General features: G+C 39.8%; 1 protein-coding gene across 3 annotated transcripts in view; it reads left to right on the top strand.

The window, feature by feature from the left end:
* ulk4 (unc-51 like kinase 4) overlaps nucleotides 1-20141 on the top strand; it is a 72860-nt gene that overhangs the window by 49673 nt on the left and 3046 nt on the right. For 2 of the 3 annotated variants that reach the window (XM_031742675.2, XM_039620241.1), the window contains exons 31-35: nucleotides 583-688; nucleotides 7118-7284; nucleotides 9123-9224; nucleotides 11252-11446; nucleotides 17202-17290. In XM_031742675.2, the coding sequence (XP_031598535.2) occupies nucleotides 583-688; nucleotides 7118-7284; nucleotides 9123-9224; nucleotides 11252-11446; nucleotides 17202-17290 (659 nt within the window). Of the gene's footprint in view, nucleotides 1-582; nucleotides 689-1431; nucleotides 1582-7117; nucleotides 7285-9122; nucleotides 9225-11251; nucleotides 11447-17201; nucleotides 17291-20141 lie in introns of those variants that run through there. The other variant, XM_039620242.1, reaches the window with a different exon arrangement.

The raw sequence follows: 20141 nt of genomic DNA, 5'->3' as shown, positions 1-20141 counted from the left end.
TATTTTTATAGCTTTTTAGTCTTTAAAGATCAAAATAGATTAGCTTTGTCATTTGTGGCTCCTGCCAGGCAGTTTGTCCTCAGCACAAACTGATGTCATTGTCTCCAGCCGCAGGCAATTGCACATGATGAGTACCAGCCAGGCTTATCACCACGTACACAGATCACACCAATGTGCACCAACCCTGCAGGCAGAGCTGGTGTATCTCAGAGAGGATCAAATAGTGAAGTGGGGGCAGAAGGGGGAAAGAGAAGTGAATTACTGTAGGAGGGAGGAGAGAATATTTTGAAAATAGGAGAAAGATGAAGTAAGAGGAGTAAATAGGACGGGTAAGAGGGAGGTGAAGATTATACTTTCAGTCTTTAAAAACAAATAAATAAATAAAGGCGCCTTTTTTAATTAAACAATCCACTACTTTATTAAATGATTAACTGTGTTCTCAAGACAGTATATGCAGTATAAATAACAAAATGATGACAAAACCATGTTAGATATTAGCTGTTTTGGGTTAATTGTAGAATGTGAAATGTTATAAGCAAACCTGTAATTTACTTATCCTGTGTCTGTCTCCTGTTTTTCTAGGCCAATAGAAGTAACGTTACCAATGGGATAGTCCAAAACGCAGTTGTTTTGCTCTGCAATCTTAGTGAGGGCACAATCCAGGAACAGCAACCACTGTATCAACAAGGTAGAGTATGTCTGAATTCCTCATGGAGAGAAAGATCCAGATTTTCTCTCCTTTAAAAGGTCCTAAATTCTTCTTATATTTTCCTGCATTGTGTTGTAACACATGTACTGTTATCAAGGACACTTAGTCATCGAAAGGCATCTATTCTGCTCACATTAGTGATTGTTATGTTACTTGTTGACATCCCTGATACCCGACCCCTCTGTAGTTTAATGCTTATTCAGGTCAGCAACCTTGGCTGTGTGTGCCTGAGGCGGAGGCCATGCTTTTTGTCTCTCAGCTACTGTGAATAATCTGAGATTTTCCTGTCAATTGCAAGTGATTCCAGGGGATCCTTAGGGAGAAGTCAAATTTATGTTTTTTGTTCTCTTGGTGTGAGGACATTTTTCAGAAGTCTAGTTTAGGCCTATTTTGGCCATGAAGAGTTAGTTGGGGATTAGGACTTTAATTAGGAGGAAAGAATAGTGAGGCACAAAGCTTCGGTACACTGTGGATGCCGCCCAGAATGTGTGTGTGTGTGTGTGTGTGTGTGTGTGTGTGTGTATAAATGTTTCGGGACCCACAGTTCAACAGTGTGATTGCAACACCACAATAACACACATTTTCTCAAGTTTCTATTTGAGGACTGTGTTCATTTCTTTCTTTCTTTTTTATCCACTCATCATTCTGTTTCATTTTGTCCATCTTTATATGCTTGCATACTAACAACCCCTCCTCTCCCTCTCTTTCCATTGGGTCAGCAGTGCAGCAGTCTAGTAGTCAGCATCATTATCATCCAATCAGCGCCTCTCTCAACAAGAATCTGTCAACCCAGCACTAATACTGGCCTGGCAATTAACGCTATCTCCACTCCTCTCCTCTTGTTCTCTTCCCTCCTCTCCTACTCTCCTACTCTCCTTTTTGTCTCGTGCTATCAGCCACTTTTCCAATCTACTCAGCTCACATCTCGGCCCCTCATCTCCTTTCCTTCCTCGCATCTGTTCCCAGTTTTACCCTCTCCTATCTCCTCTATTTTGGGCTCCTACTCTGCCTTCTCGTCTTTCTCCCTTGTTTTCGTTGCGGTTCCCTCCAGATGAGTGTGGTGATGGCAAGAACGAAAGGAAAGGGAGAGAAGGAAAGAAGAGAAAAAGGGAGGAAACGTGTATAATTGGGTTTTTAAGGTGTGACAGAGGGAGGAGGGGAAGGGTGGTGTTCCTGTTCATGTCTGTGTATTTGAGTCTGTGTGTGTGTTAGGAGGCAGTGAAATAGACAGTGAAGAAGAGCAAAATAGGGAGGTGGGTTTTTTGTGCCTGTGTAACTGTATTTGTGCTTATGCTTCTGTGTATCTGTGAGGAGAGGGTGTGTGTGCAGCAGTGAATGCAGGAGAACCTCATATTTGTGTGCGTAAGAGAGAGAGAGTTGGGGAGATGAGGTTTATAATTGGGCAGATTTGCCTCCGACTGAGATAATACCCCCTGGGGAATGAAGACAGAGGAAGCAAAAAGGGAGAGAAACAGAGATAGAGAGGAAGAACAGAACAACGGAGGAAAAAAAGAAGATGGCACAAAAGCATGAGAGAGAAAAGGGATGGAAAATGATGGAGGCAGAAAAGCAAAATAGGAGGTAAAAAGGGTAGTGTGAAGGTGAGAGAGGGAAGCATGGGACACACAGAGAGCGAGAATGTGTTGAATCTGGGTTGGAGACAGCAAGGGATAACACGCTAGAGGAGAAAATTGGAGGTTAAAATGAGTGACAGTTTGATAACAGAAGAGATTTTGGGATGCAAGAGGGAAGAATAACTTGATGCCTTAGTGTGAGATTTCTAAACAGAGTAAATATTTTAGGTGATAGTGGATGATCGGCTTTAATTTGAAAACATGCAGCAGACTAAGGAAGAAAGTTTAGGCTGTAATCTGATCATACACGGATATAAAGCCTAGGGCTTCTCTGCTGAGAATAAATTTGAGACCTATTTTGCAGGCACACTGGCATGCAGGCTGTTATTTAATACGGAAATGGTCACATCTAGAGCATGTCGAGCTCAGAAATTCAGCCCAACAGTTCAGAAATGTTTGCACCCTGAGTGAACCTTGAGTTTGGTCCTGGGCTGAGTGTCAGTTAAAGTGTGCTTATCCTTTTAATTAATTAAAGAGCTCCTCAGGGGCTCTGTTTGTCTTCAGAGTTCTTGACAGTCACTGTGGTGCCTCTCAAGGTTAAATCCATCACACTTCATTTTTCATTATTTCTCTTGACCCTTGTAAGAAACTGAGATATTTCAGAAAATCTCTTCTGCTCCGATGTTATCTAGTTTCTTTCAATTTGCATTTATAAATTGCCGTTTCAAATTGGTTTCAGCATAGTTCTCCAAATGGTGTCTAAATGCATTCTCTAATAGTTCACACTGTGTCCATATGTGTCCAGTCAATAATAATGCTAATAAAATCAGATAAGCAGGCTGGGTGAAAAAAAATGGCTTGAGAAGCACAGATTTTTCTGTTTATGCTATAAATTTGGACAACAGACTCGGTAGCTAACTGACATAAATAACACATCATTAACTACATGTTTTTTCCCTAAAGTCAGTTCACATTAACATTAGGGGTAACCATCAGGCAGAAAAGGCATATCGGGCAGGTTATATTTGAAACTGAGATATGGAGGACTTGGAAGCATAAAGCTTGTGTGGTCCAAAGGTCTGTTATCATAGGAAATGTCACATAGAGTTACAGTACACATAATTCAAATCAGCAAAAAAATTATCTATTAATTATATGTACAACTTTCTTTCTTTTCTTTTTTTTTTGGAGACAGGAGTGCTCGAAGCCCTCGATTGTGTTTATTCCCAAGATAAATATTTCCACAATGGTTTATAATTAGAAAATATTTATAGTTATATAATGACCTTAACAGAAGTTATATAGTGGACATAATGTGTAGACTCTCAGCTTTCATTTGAGGGTGTCTCCATTCAAATTTGATGAAGGGTTTAGAAGTTTCAGCCACCCATTTTTTAAAAGGACCAAAAGTAATTGGCCATGAAATGGCTTTGACTCAAAGGCAATTTCATGGGTAGGTGTGGGCAATTCCTTCTTTATCAGATAAAGGAGTTGATATGAGGTGTGGTGGTTGCATTTTGGAAGATTTTGCTGTGAACAGACAACATGCAGTTAAAACAAGGATGACTTGTTTCACCTGCTTTCCATGCAGGTGAAACAAGTCTCATAAGCCTAAAGAATAGAAAGGCTAGACTGGACTTTGCTAAAAAAAAAAACAAAAAAAAAAAAAAAAAACATCTAAAAAGGGCAGCAAAGGTCTGGAAAAACATTCTTTGGACAGGTGAAACCCAGATCAACCTCTTCCAGAAAGATGGCAAGAAAAAAGTATGGAAAAGGCGTGGAACAGCTCATGATCCAAAGCGTACCACATCATCTTGTACAACACTGAGAAACTAGTTTTCATTGTTGATGTGACACCGGACAGAAGAGGCTGAATGAATTCTGAGGTGTTCAGAGACATACTGGCTCACATCAATGGCACTGATTGATTTGATAACAGATGTACAATGACCCAAAACATGCAGCCAAAGGAACCCAGGAGTTTATTTTATTAGAAACTTCAAACAGAAAGCCCCACAAACAAACAGCAACTGAAAGCCGCTGCAGTAAAAGCCTGGCGTTAAAAAGGAGGAAACCCAGCATCTGGTGATGTCCATGAGTTCAAGAGTTTTCAACCAAGTATTAGAAATGATTGATTATACCAACGATTTTTACCAGTGAATGATTTTATTTTCAGTTATTTGTCCAATTACATTTGAGCCCCTAAAAAGAAGGGATTGTGTTAAAGTTGTCTCAGCCCAAATATATATGGACCTAACTGTAGGTGCTACCATTACCTTTTTTTTAATCCTCAGTTATGGAACAGTTACATTTTAATATGAATTTTGACACAAGAACATAACTTTATAACAAAGAACAGATTTGATGCTTGAAGAGCCAGATGTAGGACTCAGGATGACTGAGGATAAGGGCTGAACAGATGGAGTAAAGGGCAGGTGGTGATGGAAGCATGGTTGGTTGGATGGACAAGAAGCAGTGAGCCACAGCAGAAGCAGTGTTAAGTGGGGGTGAAGGTTTGTGTTTAAGGGTTAGGGTTAAATATGCAAACTGTTGCATCCCATATCTTTTTCTTAACACCTCCTCTTGACCTTGACGTAAAATGTCATAAGGCCCTCAGGAAAGAAGAATTCATGAAACCATAACCATTTGTAAACACTTACATTAGGCTTTTTAAATATGCAGCAATGGCAGATGCGGCTCATTAGACTTGTACAATGTGGAGAAAGTTTTGGACCATTCCTCCTACAAAACTGTTTTAGTTTATCCGTATTTCTAGGATGTCTTCAATGAACAGCTCTTTCCTCATCATGCCACAACATCTCACTTGTTAAGGTCAGCACTCTGACTTGGCCATCCCAAAACATGAATTTTCATTCTCTTTCATCCATTCTGTTGTTTATTTACTAGTGTGATTTGGGTCCGTGTCTTCTTGTATCACCCAGGCTCTCCTAAACTTCAGGTCATGAACTGTTGCCCTGAATTGTGCTTTTAAAAGTTCAAGATACAATTTTGAATTAATCAGTCCCTCCATCAGGCCCCGAGGCCAAACATAGCTATGTGGATTTTTGCCAGAAAGTTCCAATTTTGTCTCATCTGTCCATGAAATATTTGTCCCACAAGCAAACTGAAAGTATGCTGCTTTATTTATTTATTGTTGGACAGCCTTTGTGACCTTCCATTAACATCATTCCTAGTCAGTGTTTTTCATCGACACACAACACAAAGAGTTAGCAAGTTGTAAAGCTTTCTGCAGGTGTTTTCCTGTCAGTCATGCATCTTTTTTCTGCCTCTTAAAGATTACATGTTGCGGTCTTGGTGTGATATTTACAGATTGTCCATTTACTCAGTTTGCAGACAGCTTGTTTCAGTGCCAGCTGATGCATACCTTTGCATATGCTTTTGTAGCTTTTCCACCTTTGTCCACCCTTAAAAAGCTTCTGTTAAGGTCATTTTAGTGTTTTTGTAATTAAGGAGTCATTAACAGAAGCTTGTCTTTTTAAAAAGAGCACACTTGGTGAGTAGTAATAATCAGCAAGTATCAGCAGCATAATACACAAAAACTATCTAAGTGGGACTGTGTTGTCAAGTTGCATTAACAGGACAAGTCTTTTTTGATTGAACAGTCAAAAGTAGAGCAGCTTGTCTAATTAATTGTGAGATTGTTTGACAGTGTAACAGTACATCTCGCTGACAGCAGGCAAACTTAATGGCTTTCTAGTGTCTGCAGTGTTGCACTTTCACTCTCAAAAATAAACACACGACATCCACAGTCTAAATAAAGATCTGTTGGAAGAGGAAAACAAAACTGGGTGTATTGTCCCTAGTGAAGACTATGATTTAATACACATCGTTATATAACTACGTTTTTGTGCACAGAAGTGGAAAAGAAGGACAAATCTGGGCATATTGATTGTCTAGGTATTGTTACATTTATGAGCACTGCATGTGTCATGTTCACCTAGTCTGAGCAGAATCTATCCAGTCTTCACTGTGACTATCCTCTGTGTCACTTTAAATTTAATAGTGATATAACATGGGTTTGCACTTTAGTAGGTGCTATTCATAGCTTTGCAAGAGGTAACAACCTCATGTTGTACATTGGACAGTTATGTAGGGAGAGACTGAGTGAGGTGAGAGAACAGACAAAAAAGATCAGAATCTTGCTCTCTGTTGCCCTTATGTAGTTTCTCATTGAGGGACTGTAACCCTGCACAGTTCAGTGTCATATTCATATATATATGTCATATTTCTCTGATGTGCAGATAGGTAATAACAAAATGTTAATTGAATTAAGCTTGTATATAGACAATCAATCTGCTCTGTAGTTGAATCAGGGCCTGAAGTTACAGATATTTGTGGGTATAGTCTAATTTTTTTCCAGCTATAGAAATGTTTTTGGTTCACATGAACTTAAACATGTTCTTGTGAATTTAATAATGTAATTGTTAAAGAGAAAGCATGAATTGCTTTTTGTTTCTCTTTGTTTAACAAAGTGTATTGTGAATACAAAGGGCCCCTCAAAAAGACAAACATATAATATATAGATAATTATGACATACAGAATGTATTAGCTGATACAATTTGTATTAAACTGCTAAAAGATTTCTGGCAGTTAAAGTGGCAAATCCATCCTTAATTAGGTTCTCTTATATTATTATCCTCATTTTTTTTATGTTCATGGCTTAGTAGGTTAACAATTTATATAGGCTGACAAGTTCCCAGAATGCACTGGGCTTGTCCAAAGCTCTACAAAGATACAAGTTACCAAGTTACCCAAGAAAACTAAGAAATCATAGTTAAGATACAATTTTCTCCACTTTTCTTGAATACACAGGGCTTATTGAGGTGGTGGTTTGTACCCTCTCAGAAGCTGCACTTGCTCATCTAGATAGAGAAGAGCATGCTGGAAGGAAGGTCGGCCACCTTGTGCTACAAGCTCTGTTGGAACTGCTTCACAACGTCCTTAAGCAAACATCAGTTGTTGTCCGCTCTGCCCTGCAGGTATGAACACTCAGACACACCTGATGAACACAAACTTTACAGCTGACTGATGTCCCTTTGTGATTTCATCATGGTCCTCAAACATGCACATAGAACAAACAAGAACTAGCATGTCAGGAACATCATCACTAGTGATGAGAGCTGGTTCTCCACCTACAGTTTTCAGTTAAAGAGTCACTCCGGAAGAGTGCACACTGCAGAGGCGCAAGTACAAGAGGAAATAACGGGAGCTTAACTGAAATAGCAGCCAAACTAGAAACTGGGGACATACCAGAGAAGGCGATAATGAAAGGGAGATCATCCAAATTTAATCAAGTGTGTTTTTTGATATTTTTATGGTCCCATTCCCCTAAAAGAAAGTTAAAGAAAACTAAATATTAAGGAATCCAGACATAATTTCAGTATCACACACTTTCAGAAAGCTCAACGGTCCTTGCAAAGACATCCTTAAAGAGCCACAAGCCTTAATTTAAAAAATAATACTAAATTATTGTTATTTGTTAGGTTTTTTAGCTTCATCTGGTGAAATTGGTCCTTTTACGCTCATGTATGTCCTACAGTGATTCACCACTTTTTGCCAACTTCATCTTTGGTGAGTGCGGATTCACCGACAGAATCACAAAGTGTACTTCCTCAAAATGTTGCCCTTGTATCACGTCCCTGAAGGCATGTGTCTGTGTGTGTTTATGAGTGTGTGTGCCCCTTGAAGTATACAGTGGAAGCTAGCAGGTTTAAGCAACTGCAATATTGAAGTTGTGGACTCAGGAGAAAGGGTATGAAGTCCTGAATCCCTGGGACACACACACACACACACACACACACACACACACACACACACACACACACACACAGAGGGGCCTGTCTGGCTATGTCCCTGCGGCCTCATTATCACCGCTGGCTTTGTCCTCAGCTTGCCTCACTACATACACATCCACGCACACACACTCACACTATCGGATTGGCACACACACATCAGCCCCCATCTCCCCATAGTGTGCACCCCAGCCCAGCACATACATATTAATGCCCGAACAGGGGGTGGGGGGACTAAAGTGAAGGTAGGGTAAAAGACTGGGTGAAAGAGAGGACAGAAAAAAGGCGAAGGATGGATGGAGAGATAGGAGAGACTGAGATGGAAAAGGCAGCAAGCAGAATCTGCAGCGGAAATCAATTCTGCGAGAAATGCAAAGCTCATTAAAAAGAAAACTTCAGCCCAAACCAAATTCATTTGGGTAATAAGGTCTGATAAGGAGAAAGGACGTGACTTGACCGCTTTTCTCAAAATATTACTCAGTTGGTCAAGAGGGAGCATGTCAGAGATTATATACAGTACACTACAGAAGGAAAAAATAGGACGAGCGTAGCAGAGACTTTGGGAGAGAGACAAAATATGTGCTGTTATTAATCACATTAGTCCATCACTAATTGGCCTGAAGTTCCACTACAGACAGGAAGTGAAGTAAAATAAGCCAAAGTAAGTCACAGAGGTGCTAATGATGAGGGGCAAAAGACATGAGACAAGAATGAGATGCAAAAATAACTTTGTGACAAAAAAATGTTCAGCTAATGTTATCCTGAGAACTTAAAGAAGGTTTAGAATGACATAGTGTGTAGAAAAAAACAATTTCCTGTCTTCATCTATCAGGGTGTCTTTCTGTGTATGTCTCAGTTTGTCAGAATAAGTCTTGGCAGGTCCCTGGATCCATCGTTATTGACTGTCAAATCTCTATAAATGATTTAATGTGTGTGTATGTGTGCGTGCGCACCTGTGTGCGTGTGTGTGTGTGTGTGTGTGTGTGTGTGTGTGTGTGTGTGTGTGTCTTTGCACATGTGTATAGAGCCAGAGGCTATCTTGTCCAGCAGCAGAGACAGAGGCAGCAGAGAAGCTGCTCCTAGCCAACAGACCCCTGAGCCAACTCAGCACACACCTCATTCACATGGTGAGACCAACACTCACAGATCCTGTGCATGTCTGCGCATGTAAATGTGTTGTATGCATATATATTTTTTATGGTTGTTTCTGCTTGCATGTTTATATACATGTAAATATATGCTGGATACAGTGGCAAAAATTGTGTTCCTGTACATAATACGTGTGTGTGTATGTTTTTTAAATGCACTATGTTGTGCAGAGCTGATGCTTAGGTGGATAGGGCACATATCACCTGGGCTAAAATGCCCTCAGCAGCTCCCTGCTTGTATCCAGGCCAACCAGCCCTGTGTTGCAGTGTTAACACATGTCCATCTCTATTATGCTTCCTGAATTAGATAAAAGTGCCAGTAACCAAAAGATTAGTCATATATACAGCTCAAAGTAGAGGATTCTTTACTTATACACTAGTTCTCCAAATAAATCAATTAAGATCAGCAAAATAATCAGCTGCATCTGCAGCTTCACTAAATGTGTTAAAATCTAGAGAAATATCTCACTGCACCATGTATGTGTTTCTCTGTTATTGTAGGAGTTAACTGGACAGTCGAAAATGCGTGCATGTCCATGCATGACAAATGCATCGCCATGCATGGACCATCTAATTCCTTCAATTAGAAAAGCTGTGTGTTCTGAATATTGTGTATCTATTTAAAACTGATGATTGTCTATGTTTACTGAAGTAATGAGTTTGCAGTTATTACAGTTATTAATCCCAGACATGTGCAGTGTCTGCTGGTACTATAACAGAACCTGATGAAGTCTTAAAAAACAGGAAGATAAGCATTGCAACAATGTTGGCCTTTTGTTATCTCTGCAGCCAGTCAAACATCCATACCCACTGACACTAAACACAAATAAATATGTGATTAACGATATGGCGCCTTGCAGTGAGATCACACCAGCTGGGATGCTCATCAACATGTTGATGTTCTTGCCCCTGAGTATTTAGTAGTCATTAGTACATTATTATATGAGTACTCGGTACTTAGGCCAAAAAGAGAGGTGCTATGAGGCAGCACACTTCTGGGAAGTCTACGCCAGAGAGACGAAAGAGGAGGAGACTGTAGGGGATTAAAAAAGAAGTCTTCAGGGATGGAAACAGACACTACACTTGACACATCGAGTGTTGTGTGGAAAAGTAGGCTGACCGAGCCTATATATATATATATAGCTGGATAGCGTAGTGGTTAGACTACACGCCTTTGGAGCAGAAGATCGCAAAATTCCTGCCTGGGGCGTCTGTATCCAGTAAGGGTCCTAAGGCTAGACCCCCTATGCTAAAGTGAGCCTACCGCAGACATGAGCGAGACAGATAAATACATGCTTGACACATTGGATCAACAAGGTCCGCGTCAGGTGTTGAGGAACCAGGGCACCCTGAAAAGTGTACTGGAACAAGAAGGCATCGGTGGGCAAGAGCAAAACAGCGTTGTTGGAATGCACTACCCCCTGGCGGAAGGGGTTACATTAGGATGAGGGACCTATGGATTCTTCGATACCCAACATCCACAATGACGGCGATATATATATCGGAGCACTATGCGGTGACTCCCAAGCTAGGCGAGTGGCTCCAGCAGATCCCGGGAACAACATCGGATATATCCTGGGAACAGCTAAGATATATCCCAGGCCTATATAAACCACCCGCAGGGGCGTGCTGGGTGTTTTTTATATATATATATATATATATATATATGATGAATCAAATGTAAAATTGAGAAGTAAAGGTATGAAATTCCCCTTGGTGTATGGCCACATTGTTATTAGTCTCATTGTGTATTCTCCCATTTACTATCTTTTGGTTCTTGTTGTAATTACACACTGACAATGACAGAGGATACAGACAGGATACTTTTATGTTTTGTTGACTGCCAATTTTACTTGGATTCAAAAGGTACCTGAGTGCCATTACTGATTCTACAGATTTTAAGATCCAGTACACAAACTTGATGCAGAACCTGAGTATCCAAAATAGAAACATGTTCTCTTATACTTTAATCTCTGCATGTATTCACTGATTATCTGTCCATGCAGCTGTCTGCTGAGAACCAGGAAATCTGGGAGGAGTCTGTTCACTGTCTGTCACTGCTGGTCCAGCTTTACTGTGGAGAGGGTCCTGACTGCCTGTCGCCTTCCTGTTTACGAAGCTTCTCGCATGTGCTGCGCACTCGCATGCACACTGAGACCCTCCGAACACAACGTACAGCACTTAAAATTATTAAACGACTAGTAAGTAAACATCCACACAAACGGACAATCAGAAAAGCTTAATTGAACACACTGACATTTTCACACACACACGCTCATCAGAGCTCATGAACATTTTATTGGACGCATATTTTGTTCTATATTTGTAATTTGAGAGCCCTGCAGATTTAACATGTTGGAATTATAGACGCATACATATATGTGTATAAATTATACAAACACAGAGTCAGTTCTGCTGTGCTGCTGTTCTGAAAATAACGTGTACTTTCACCCAAACGAGACTGACAGAGAGAGCAAGGCAGAGAGGGAAAAAATGTTGGTTTTCTATCTGCCTGTCACTCTGTTCAAGTGTCTGTCCAATTTTGTCTCACAGTCAGAATGATTTGTACTACACACCAAAGCTAGCCTGTACTACAGTGTACTGCAGTAAAACACATTGAAATTTAGTAAGGCTAAGGCTCCCCAGACAAAACAGAAACATTACTTTAATCTGGTAGCACTGGGAGGGACTGAGCAGCTGCAGCTGGCATTCAGGATTTAACAAGGTGACAGTTTCTTAACCCTGACAAACAATAGAAACATTTTATGTGTCTAAAACAATTTATTATTAATAGGAACATGCTGTGAATTGAGTGAAAATGTTGACCCACCTCCTAATTCATTTGAATTTAAAACCTTGTTGAAATGTTAACTTAACTGCAAACTAAACTAAGGCAGTTAGTTGTGCAATAGTTAGATATTTGGTAGACATCTTACATGCATTGCTAGCAACGGAGTTCACATTGAATGGTTTTGTGTTAAAAGATTTAAGCCCAGTGCCAGCCCTCGGTGGCCAAGTAGTTTACTGTTCATGTGACATAGCTGCAACCCGGGTTTGATTGCTTTCTCAGTTCAAGCTCACCTTTTTACCCATCAGCCATAAAAGGCTGATGGGGTATTGTCTTCAGCCTGCCAGGCGGGTGAACGGTGTGGACACCCAAGTTTGAGAATGCAATAACTTGAGAACGAGAATCTACTAAAAATCTCTGACAAGTTGGAATCTCAGTGACCTTGAACTCAAGGTCAGGGGTCAGAGGTCAAGTGTTCCGAAAAATCTTGTGAATGTGATAAGTCGAGAATGAAACAACGTTGGAGTTTCAAATTGACACCTTAGGTGTATCTACTAGGAGGCTGAGGGGTATCACTGACTACCATCGTTATTTTTAAACCATGATGTCAGCATTTTTTGGACATTAATTGCATTGTTCTAGTTGTCGAAACTTAACCATACTTAAGAATAAGTTATTTAAGTGTGCTGATATTGGATTTTTAATAAATCTGGTCTCTGAATGTAACCCACTGAATTTAATTTAATTTACTGAATACATATCTTTTTTGAGCTGAATGCTAAAAAAGAGGCAGGGTTGGTGAGTCAGTCCAGCATAAATGCATTTTAGGAAATCAACATGAAGTTAGAAAAAATAGCTGATTTTTCAGCAGACCCCTATGAATTATGTAAAATGCATTTCTAATGTTTTGGCTTGGCCGCAGGGTCATGAGATTCTGCATGTGGGATACAAGGTCAGCTGTCACCCTGAGATCATATGATCTGACTGAAGGCTGTGCCTGGAAGCTACCTTGTGTGTGTGTGTGTGTGTGTGTGAGGCAGTGTTTGCGTGTACACGTGTATTTTTGATTCCTCTTACTAATTATTTCTAGCCACCTGAACCACCCACACACACAAACTGTCACACATGAGCTCTTAGACGTATCTCTTCCTCTTTCTGTCTGTCTGTCACACCACATTTGTCCTCATGTGAAAACTCCCTTATTACTCCCCGTGCTAGTCAACAAAGTAACATCTGCGTGTGTCTTCTCTGTCCTGATCACCACCCTGGGCAACAAACACACATCACAGCAGTTACTTTCAGCTATGTCTTCATAGCTAGTGGATGAGTCACCAAGCAGCATCCTGCCCGGAGTGAGCAGCAGAACTCATTTATTTGCTTAGAAAAAGCCTTATGTGTGCATTTGGTCATTTCACTTATTCCAACAGTTAATTTAAAAGATTTCAGTTTTAAAGTTTGGCTCCCTCTCTGAGTGCTTGTTCTAGTTCTCCCTCTCTTGCTCGCTATCTCTCTCTCTCTCATTCTCTCTTTATAGAGTGCTTAACAAAATTATTAGACCACCTGTCACAAAAGAAGAAATCTGTGAAAAACTTAATTAAAAATTACTGACTTAACTGAACTGGATCTGCATTTTTATACCTAATATTGAGCCGGCACATTGGACTTCTCTGAACAGTCAGAAATTAAAGCATGACATTAAACAACTAAAACTAATTTTTCTGTTCGGGTATCCAAGTAAATAATTGTTGTTTGGCATTTTAATCAAAATATAATAATATGGTTAATTATTTTTTTTCTAATTTGTAAAACTGTAAATTTAAAAACAATTCGTATTTATATTATACATATAATTATATTTTAAAATTAGAAATATCATTTTGATTAAAGAGCGTGGGCATACTGGTGGATTAACCATTACAGAAACATAAAACATGATACTGGTAATTATCATTACTGTTCATTTAGAGCAGCTGTAGCATAAACCTTACACTGGGAGGTGGTCTGATAAATTTGTTAAGCGCTGTATGTATCATAGTCAGTTAGTTCAAATGTATCAAAACAGATCCATCACCCACAACATGCTTTTATACAGAAAACTCACATTCTCTTTCAAACACACATTTACACCCTCAGACAAGTGTCTGCCCTTCAGAAAAAAGCTTTTTAATTATTTTTCATTGATTTCAGAGCTCTGATAATCTCTATCAAAGATCCTGCTAATAGCTTGGAAACTGCAAGAGAGAGGAAATGAAGAATGTATCATGTTGGATTTACTACAATTTTCTTGTCTGTCTTTCATATTTGAGTAACAACTTGCAGAGACCTACAGAAAAACAAAATGCTAATTAGACTTAAAACAATACGTTTTTGGAGAAATAGGCATTTATTATCTTTTTTAAAACAATATAATTTCTCAGTCTTTAGAGTTATTGATCTTCCTCTGGCCTCTCAGTTTATCATGTTCAGTCCCTTCATGTATATGCAAAATATCTTTAACAAACTCAGTTCACACAAAAACGCTTTTAATCAACTAAGCTGTAATTTTACTTTCTCAGCAGATATAACGTTCACTGATCTGATATTTGGATATTTGCATATGGATATGTGAGCCGCGGCAGGATGCGGTCGACATTGTCCTGTTTTTTTCCTTGCTGCTTGTTAACCTCACAAGTGTCCTGAAGCTTCGTCCTCTCTCACCTCCAGAAGCTGAAATGTCTCAGCACACAGTCTCAAAAATGTCAAAGCACATTATGTCCAATTATTGTAACCTTTTACGGTGCTCAAGCCAAAAACATGAACATTTATTTATCTTTTAGTCCCTGTTTGTTTCCAGCTTGGTTAGACACCCATTAGAATTTCCTTGGAAGCTGATGATTTCATCATGACCTTTTTTCAGTGGGAAAATTTTGTGGGATTTCCTTTACCTGGAGGATTGATTTCATCGAGATACTTTCCCCCGTCATCAGTGACCAGTGATATTTGTGCCAGAGAATTACTAAGCAGAAGGGAAAAGTTTTGGTGGTAATGTTTCAAGCCTTGCTTTTTACTCCAAGATAATTCTTGAGATTTTTTAGGTTAGAAGCTCCGCATTTTTAGATCTGAGTATTTAAAATAACTGTAAAACAAAAAATCATTCGTCACTAGACTCTTACTCAAACGCACACACATACAGATCACAGCATTGTCTATATCTGTGCATGTCTCTCTTTCTTCCTCTGTCTGATCTCAGGTACGTTTTTCCTTGTTTGAACTGACTGTTGAGACAGCCGTGCTGTCTTTCTGAAAGGCCACACGTCTGCCTGTCCTCTGCTGTCTGCCTTGAGCACCTCTCGTATCACTTTAAGATCAGTATTATTGAGTTAGGGTTTGTTGGCTAGAGATGGAGACACATGGAGGATAAGGAGGTGGTGGGGCGTCTGGAGAGCAAGGATAAAGGTTTGATAAGTAGGTATGTTTACGTGTGGTTTCCATGCACACATAAATAGCCCCTAACCATGATGGGAAATTCAAAACTATGTGCTTGTGAAAACATGAAGTGAAATTCACAGTTTCACTTTCAGCTTTTCACTGCAAGCTTTCTCCAGATAAAAAATACAGTCAATCCCCCCCAACCTGCAAATGCCTCTCAGAAGAAAGAATTTGTTGGGATCCTTTTTGTTAATATTCAGAAAGACAACTTCCTGTTGAAGAAGTAACTTCACCGTGAGAAGTGATTGAATTTTTTTTTCTATTTTTCAAAAGAGAAAAAGAGAAGAAACATAGAAACAGTTGACATTAGAGGGATTTCCCTCCTGTCTCCATATTCCTGTCAGACTGTCCAGTTTCTTTATCATGTGCCCCACCACAGCCCCCTCTTTGTCTCCTCCTAACCCCGTTTCTTAGCAACGAGCATGCTGTGTCGCCACAGAGACACAGGTGATGATGTCACTGGAGATCAGAGAAAACGCATCCAACAAATACACAGACACAAATCTACTCAGACAGGCACGTATGCACTCACACATTAAACATCTGAAGAGACACACGCCAAGGCATTTTTTATTCTTACAATACAGTTTTTGTAACACAAACTTTTTCAACAGTATGAAATCAGACCTTAACCTAGCTTTGTGTTAAAACAGCGAGAACTATTCTGTGTGATCAGTGAACACACCCTCACACAAGCCTGGGATCCAGGTGTTCCTGGGTGGGTGAGGAGCCTAGACATGGTGTGAAGAGACATGTCAGGACAGGAGTAAAAACAGAGGAAAGACAAAGAGCAGAGATAAATAATGTAGTCTGAGAATTCAGTGAGGGGGAAAAAAGAGATATGCTTGTAAGCTGATGCTTTAACCTAGTTTAATGCACTGTAGCAGAATAATTAAATAGATTTATAGATCAGTAGAATTATGAGTTATATTAATACTAATAAGAAGAGTGGTTCTACGAAGAATGCAGCCACAGTTCTGTTTTAAATATGGCTTTAGACAAATCCTTCATCAAGTCACTTATTTGTTTCTGTGATCCATTAGGATCCCACCAGCTTCAGCTCTAACCATAGATACTATTCCTGGGGTCATCCATACATTCATATGTACGTGCGGACTTAAACGAACCCACTCTTCTTAAATCATTGAAGTTCATAGAAACCTTATAACAGGACATTAAAACAAAATGCAATGATGAGTTTTCCAATTATCCAAAAAACATTCATTCTTTAATGTGACTTAATTACAGCCTTGAGGAAAATGAAGTTCATCTCAAGGAGTTGGATGCTTTGGAGCGAAAAGAAATGGCATCCATCCATCCATCCATCCATCCATCTCTGTCTGTCTGTCTGTGTCTGTCTGTCAGTCAGTCAGTCAAACAGACCACAAAAAGAAACATTATATTAAGTATTCTTTTAAGATCACAAGGGTTAAACAGAGAGCTGTGTCAGTACCAGTTCAGACTTTTGTTGTTGTGGAGTGATTTCTAACTGACTTTTGAATGACTAAAGGTTAAAGTTCACTTTTTCTCTGCTTTGAGTGATGTGCACATTTCACCACAAACTCAGTAAGGCCGTAAGTGTCATCACTTCTTATTAAACTGTTCCAACAGCGTGTCACAATCTGTAAAGTAACTCACTGCTCTTATACATGCAGGCTGGAGTGAACATTTATTCAACCTGTGTCGCTCACTTTTTTCAGGTTCAGGCTACGGACAGGTCAGATTGGAGTGAATGTCCTGAGGGGGCGGAGCTAATGAGTCTACTGCACGATATGACTACATCCAACAGGTGCATGTTTCTGCTGTTTGTGTGTGTCTTATAGAGGATCAGCTCATTATCCATCCCAGTAATGTGATATAACACAAAGGCATCAGCTGCTACCCGAATCAGGATCCCCCACTTCCTGTGGGATCCTGAGATGATTCCAGGGATACAGTTGTAAGAAAATGTCTGTGAACCCCTATGATTTCTGCACTGCTCTTGTCTGATAGAAAGTTACTTACTAGATAATAACAGTATACTTAGCTTTAAGATATTTGCTGTCAAGTACACTAATTAAGGAGGTGAGACTGTAAGTATGGGTTGTTGAGGTGGTCCTCAAAATCTGCTCCACTAACAAAATATTGGTTGGTTTGAACTTTTGATAAAAGTGTTACAGCAATACACAAATCTGTAAAAGACTACAGAAGCATTTTTGAAGATGTGGATGTTCATCTTTATACAATAAGATAAACTACAAATGGAGGAAACTTAAACACCAAATAAGATTGGTGTCAATAAAAAGCCATGAAAAAATCCATATCGGCCAACAAAAAAAGAACAAACATACTGGGAAACACCAGCGCCTAAAAATAATCTCAGTGGCAGGTCCCACATTTCCAAAGAATCCCACTGATGTCCCACAGCACTTCAGAGATGTGAGCAGAGGAGACAAAAGTTTTAAAATAAATGAAACTTAATTATTTGGAAGGGAAAGTAAGAAACTTCCACCAACAACAAAACCTCATCCCAGCTGTAAAGCACAGTGGAGCAAGCACCGTGGTTTGGAGTTGTTTTTCTACAGTATTTCCTGGACACATTGCGGTCAGTAGAGAAACCAATTGAATTCAAAATTGTAAAAGAAAAAAACAAATAAATAAAAGCTTGACAGGGCTGGGTCATGTAACTTGAGAATGGTTCAAACAGCAATCATAAATCAGTGAAAGGGTTAAAAAAGAAGAATATTCAAGTTTTGAATGGAAGCATCAGAGTCCTGATCTTACACTGACTCTGATGATGTGACAGGACCTGAAACAGAGAGGTTCAGTTAATACATCCCATAATTATTAATGAACTGAAACTGTATTGTAGGATTGGTTTTCTCATCTTTGTGTAAGTCTCATAAAGAGCTACAGGAGACATCTGAGGGTGGTGCTGCTGCAGGAGGTTTACCAAGTTTTAAAAAGTGAGCGATTAGTTCATGTTTTCTACACTTGAAAGGGCGCAAGTGTTTGTCATTAGTTTCATATCAGTCTATAACTGTGACTTACAGTGGTTAGTAATAAAATGAGGTCTGATCATTTTATTCCTAAAAAATGGTAATTGTATCAAATCTACCTTTAGTTACCCTTCTTTATTCAGCCTACGTGACAGCAGCCTGTCAAAGACACCAGCTACTCTCCCTCCTCCCTGATGAAGCGACTCCTTCTGTTAGGCTCTGCTCCATAAGCAATCATGGCGAGTTGCTCTTAGTCTCACCTGACAGAAAGGTGAGACACAGAGAGTCCATCAGCTTTCTTTAGTCTGTGAGTGCATACAGTACATCTGGCTATGTAATCCATGCTTTCCTATTTTGTTTTTTGAGACCAAATCTCCAAACATACCAATAACAAATGATTCTGGATTTTGATACTGCCCATTCCCACATCTTATTATTTCCATGCATGTCAGAACTGATCTTTGTCTAGTTAATTGACCGGACATGCGCCTGTAACAGAGCAGGGTAGCTTAATGGCAAGAAAAAGCTCTGAGATGAAATATGTGCACTATTAAAAATGTATATTTAAGTCTTGACATCTGTTATCAGGGACAGGAAACATAATCTGCACTTCTCTCTTTTAAAGAAACATGAGATTTGAAACTCCAAGACTAAACAACAGCCCTCTTTTATCTTTAATTGTAAAATATTTTTTATATATGTCTTATCCCATGCTTCACGACAGTCGTCACCTCCACCCGCCTTTTCATATATGTAAAATAATGACTTCTTTTATAATTACCATATGAAGGAGTTTGTGTGTATGTGAGTGCATGTTTTCATGTGCACACCTGCATCTCTGCATCTGGCTGTCTTTTATGAGTATGTCAGCCAGTTGTGTTTCCCCTCATAGGGCCAAGGGTTTTGTCACCGTAGTGACCGTGCTTCTTTTGATCTTCTGATGTATGAGACTAGCAACATTTCACACACACACATGCACGCACACACACACACACACACACACACACAATGAATACACGCAAATAGAGTCCTTTATTCTCATTTATATACAAACTCTCTGCAATCACACATACACCCTGTCAGATCAATAATGAAGGTGTATTGTTGCCCTGCTATAGAGGCCTCTCCTATTCTGTGCCCCCCGCCTCCCTCTTTTCTCCTTGGTCACCCTTTTCTTCCCCCTTTGTCACCCTCCTCTCCTCCTCCTCCTCCTCTCTTTCTCCACAATTTTCTTTCCTTTTTCGTGGTTTCCTTTCGTTCGTTCCCTCTTGTGCTCTCCCTCTCCCACTTCTCCTCTTCTCTTGCCTCATCTCCTCACTCTCCTGTCCCTCTTTGGTAGATGAAAGCACAGATCAGCTCCAGCCTTTGAAGTGGCAGAGACTGGCACCCTCCCACTGGTTTAGCAGGAGGAGGAGGGGAGCAGAGGTTTTAGGAGAAAGGGCAGGAGATGAGAGGAGTTACAAGGAGAGAGAAGAGGAGCGGAAAGGGATGGGAAGAAGGGTTGAAGAGAGGTTTTAATTGAGAAGATGAGAGGAGCTGGCGCCGATGTAGGAGACGGAAGAAGGATGGAAAAGAGAGAGGGGAGGTCTGGGCTAAGATCCTAACCCAAATGATGTCATTCACACTTTGCCATGGCAACCTGAGGAATGCCTTTTCAAAACC

The sequence above is a fragment of the Oreochromis aureus genome, linkage group 11 (assembly GCF_013358895.1).
Source record: "Oreochromis aureus strain Israel breed Guangdong linkage group 11, ZZ_aureus, whole genome shotgun sequence".
NCBI lineage: Eukaryota > Metazoa > Chordata > Actinopteri > Cichliformes > Cichlidae > Oreochromis > Oreochromis aureus.
Note: the sequence above shows the minus strand (reverse complement) of the source record. Positions and strands in the feature narration are given on the sequence as shown.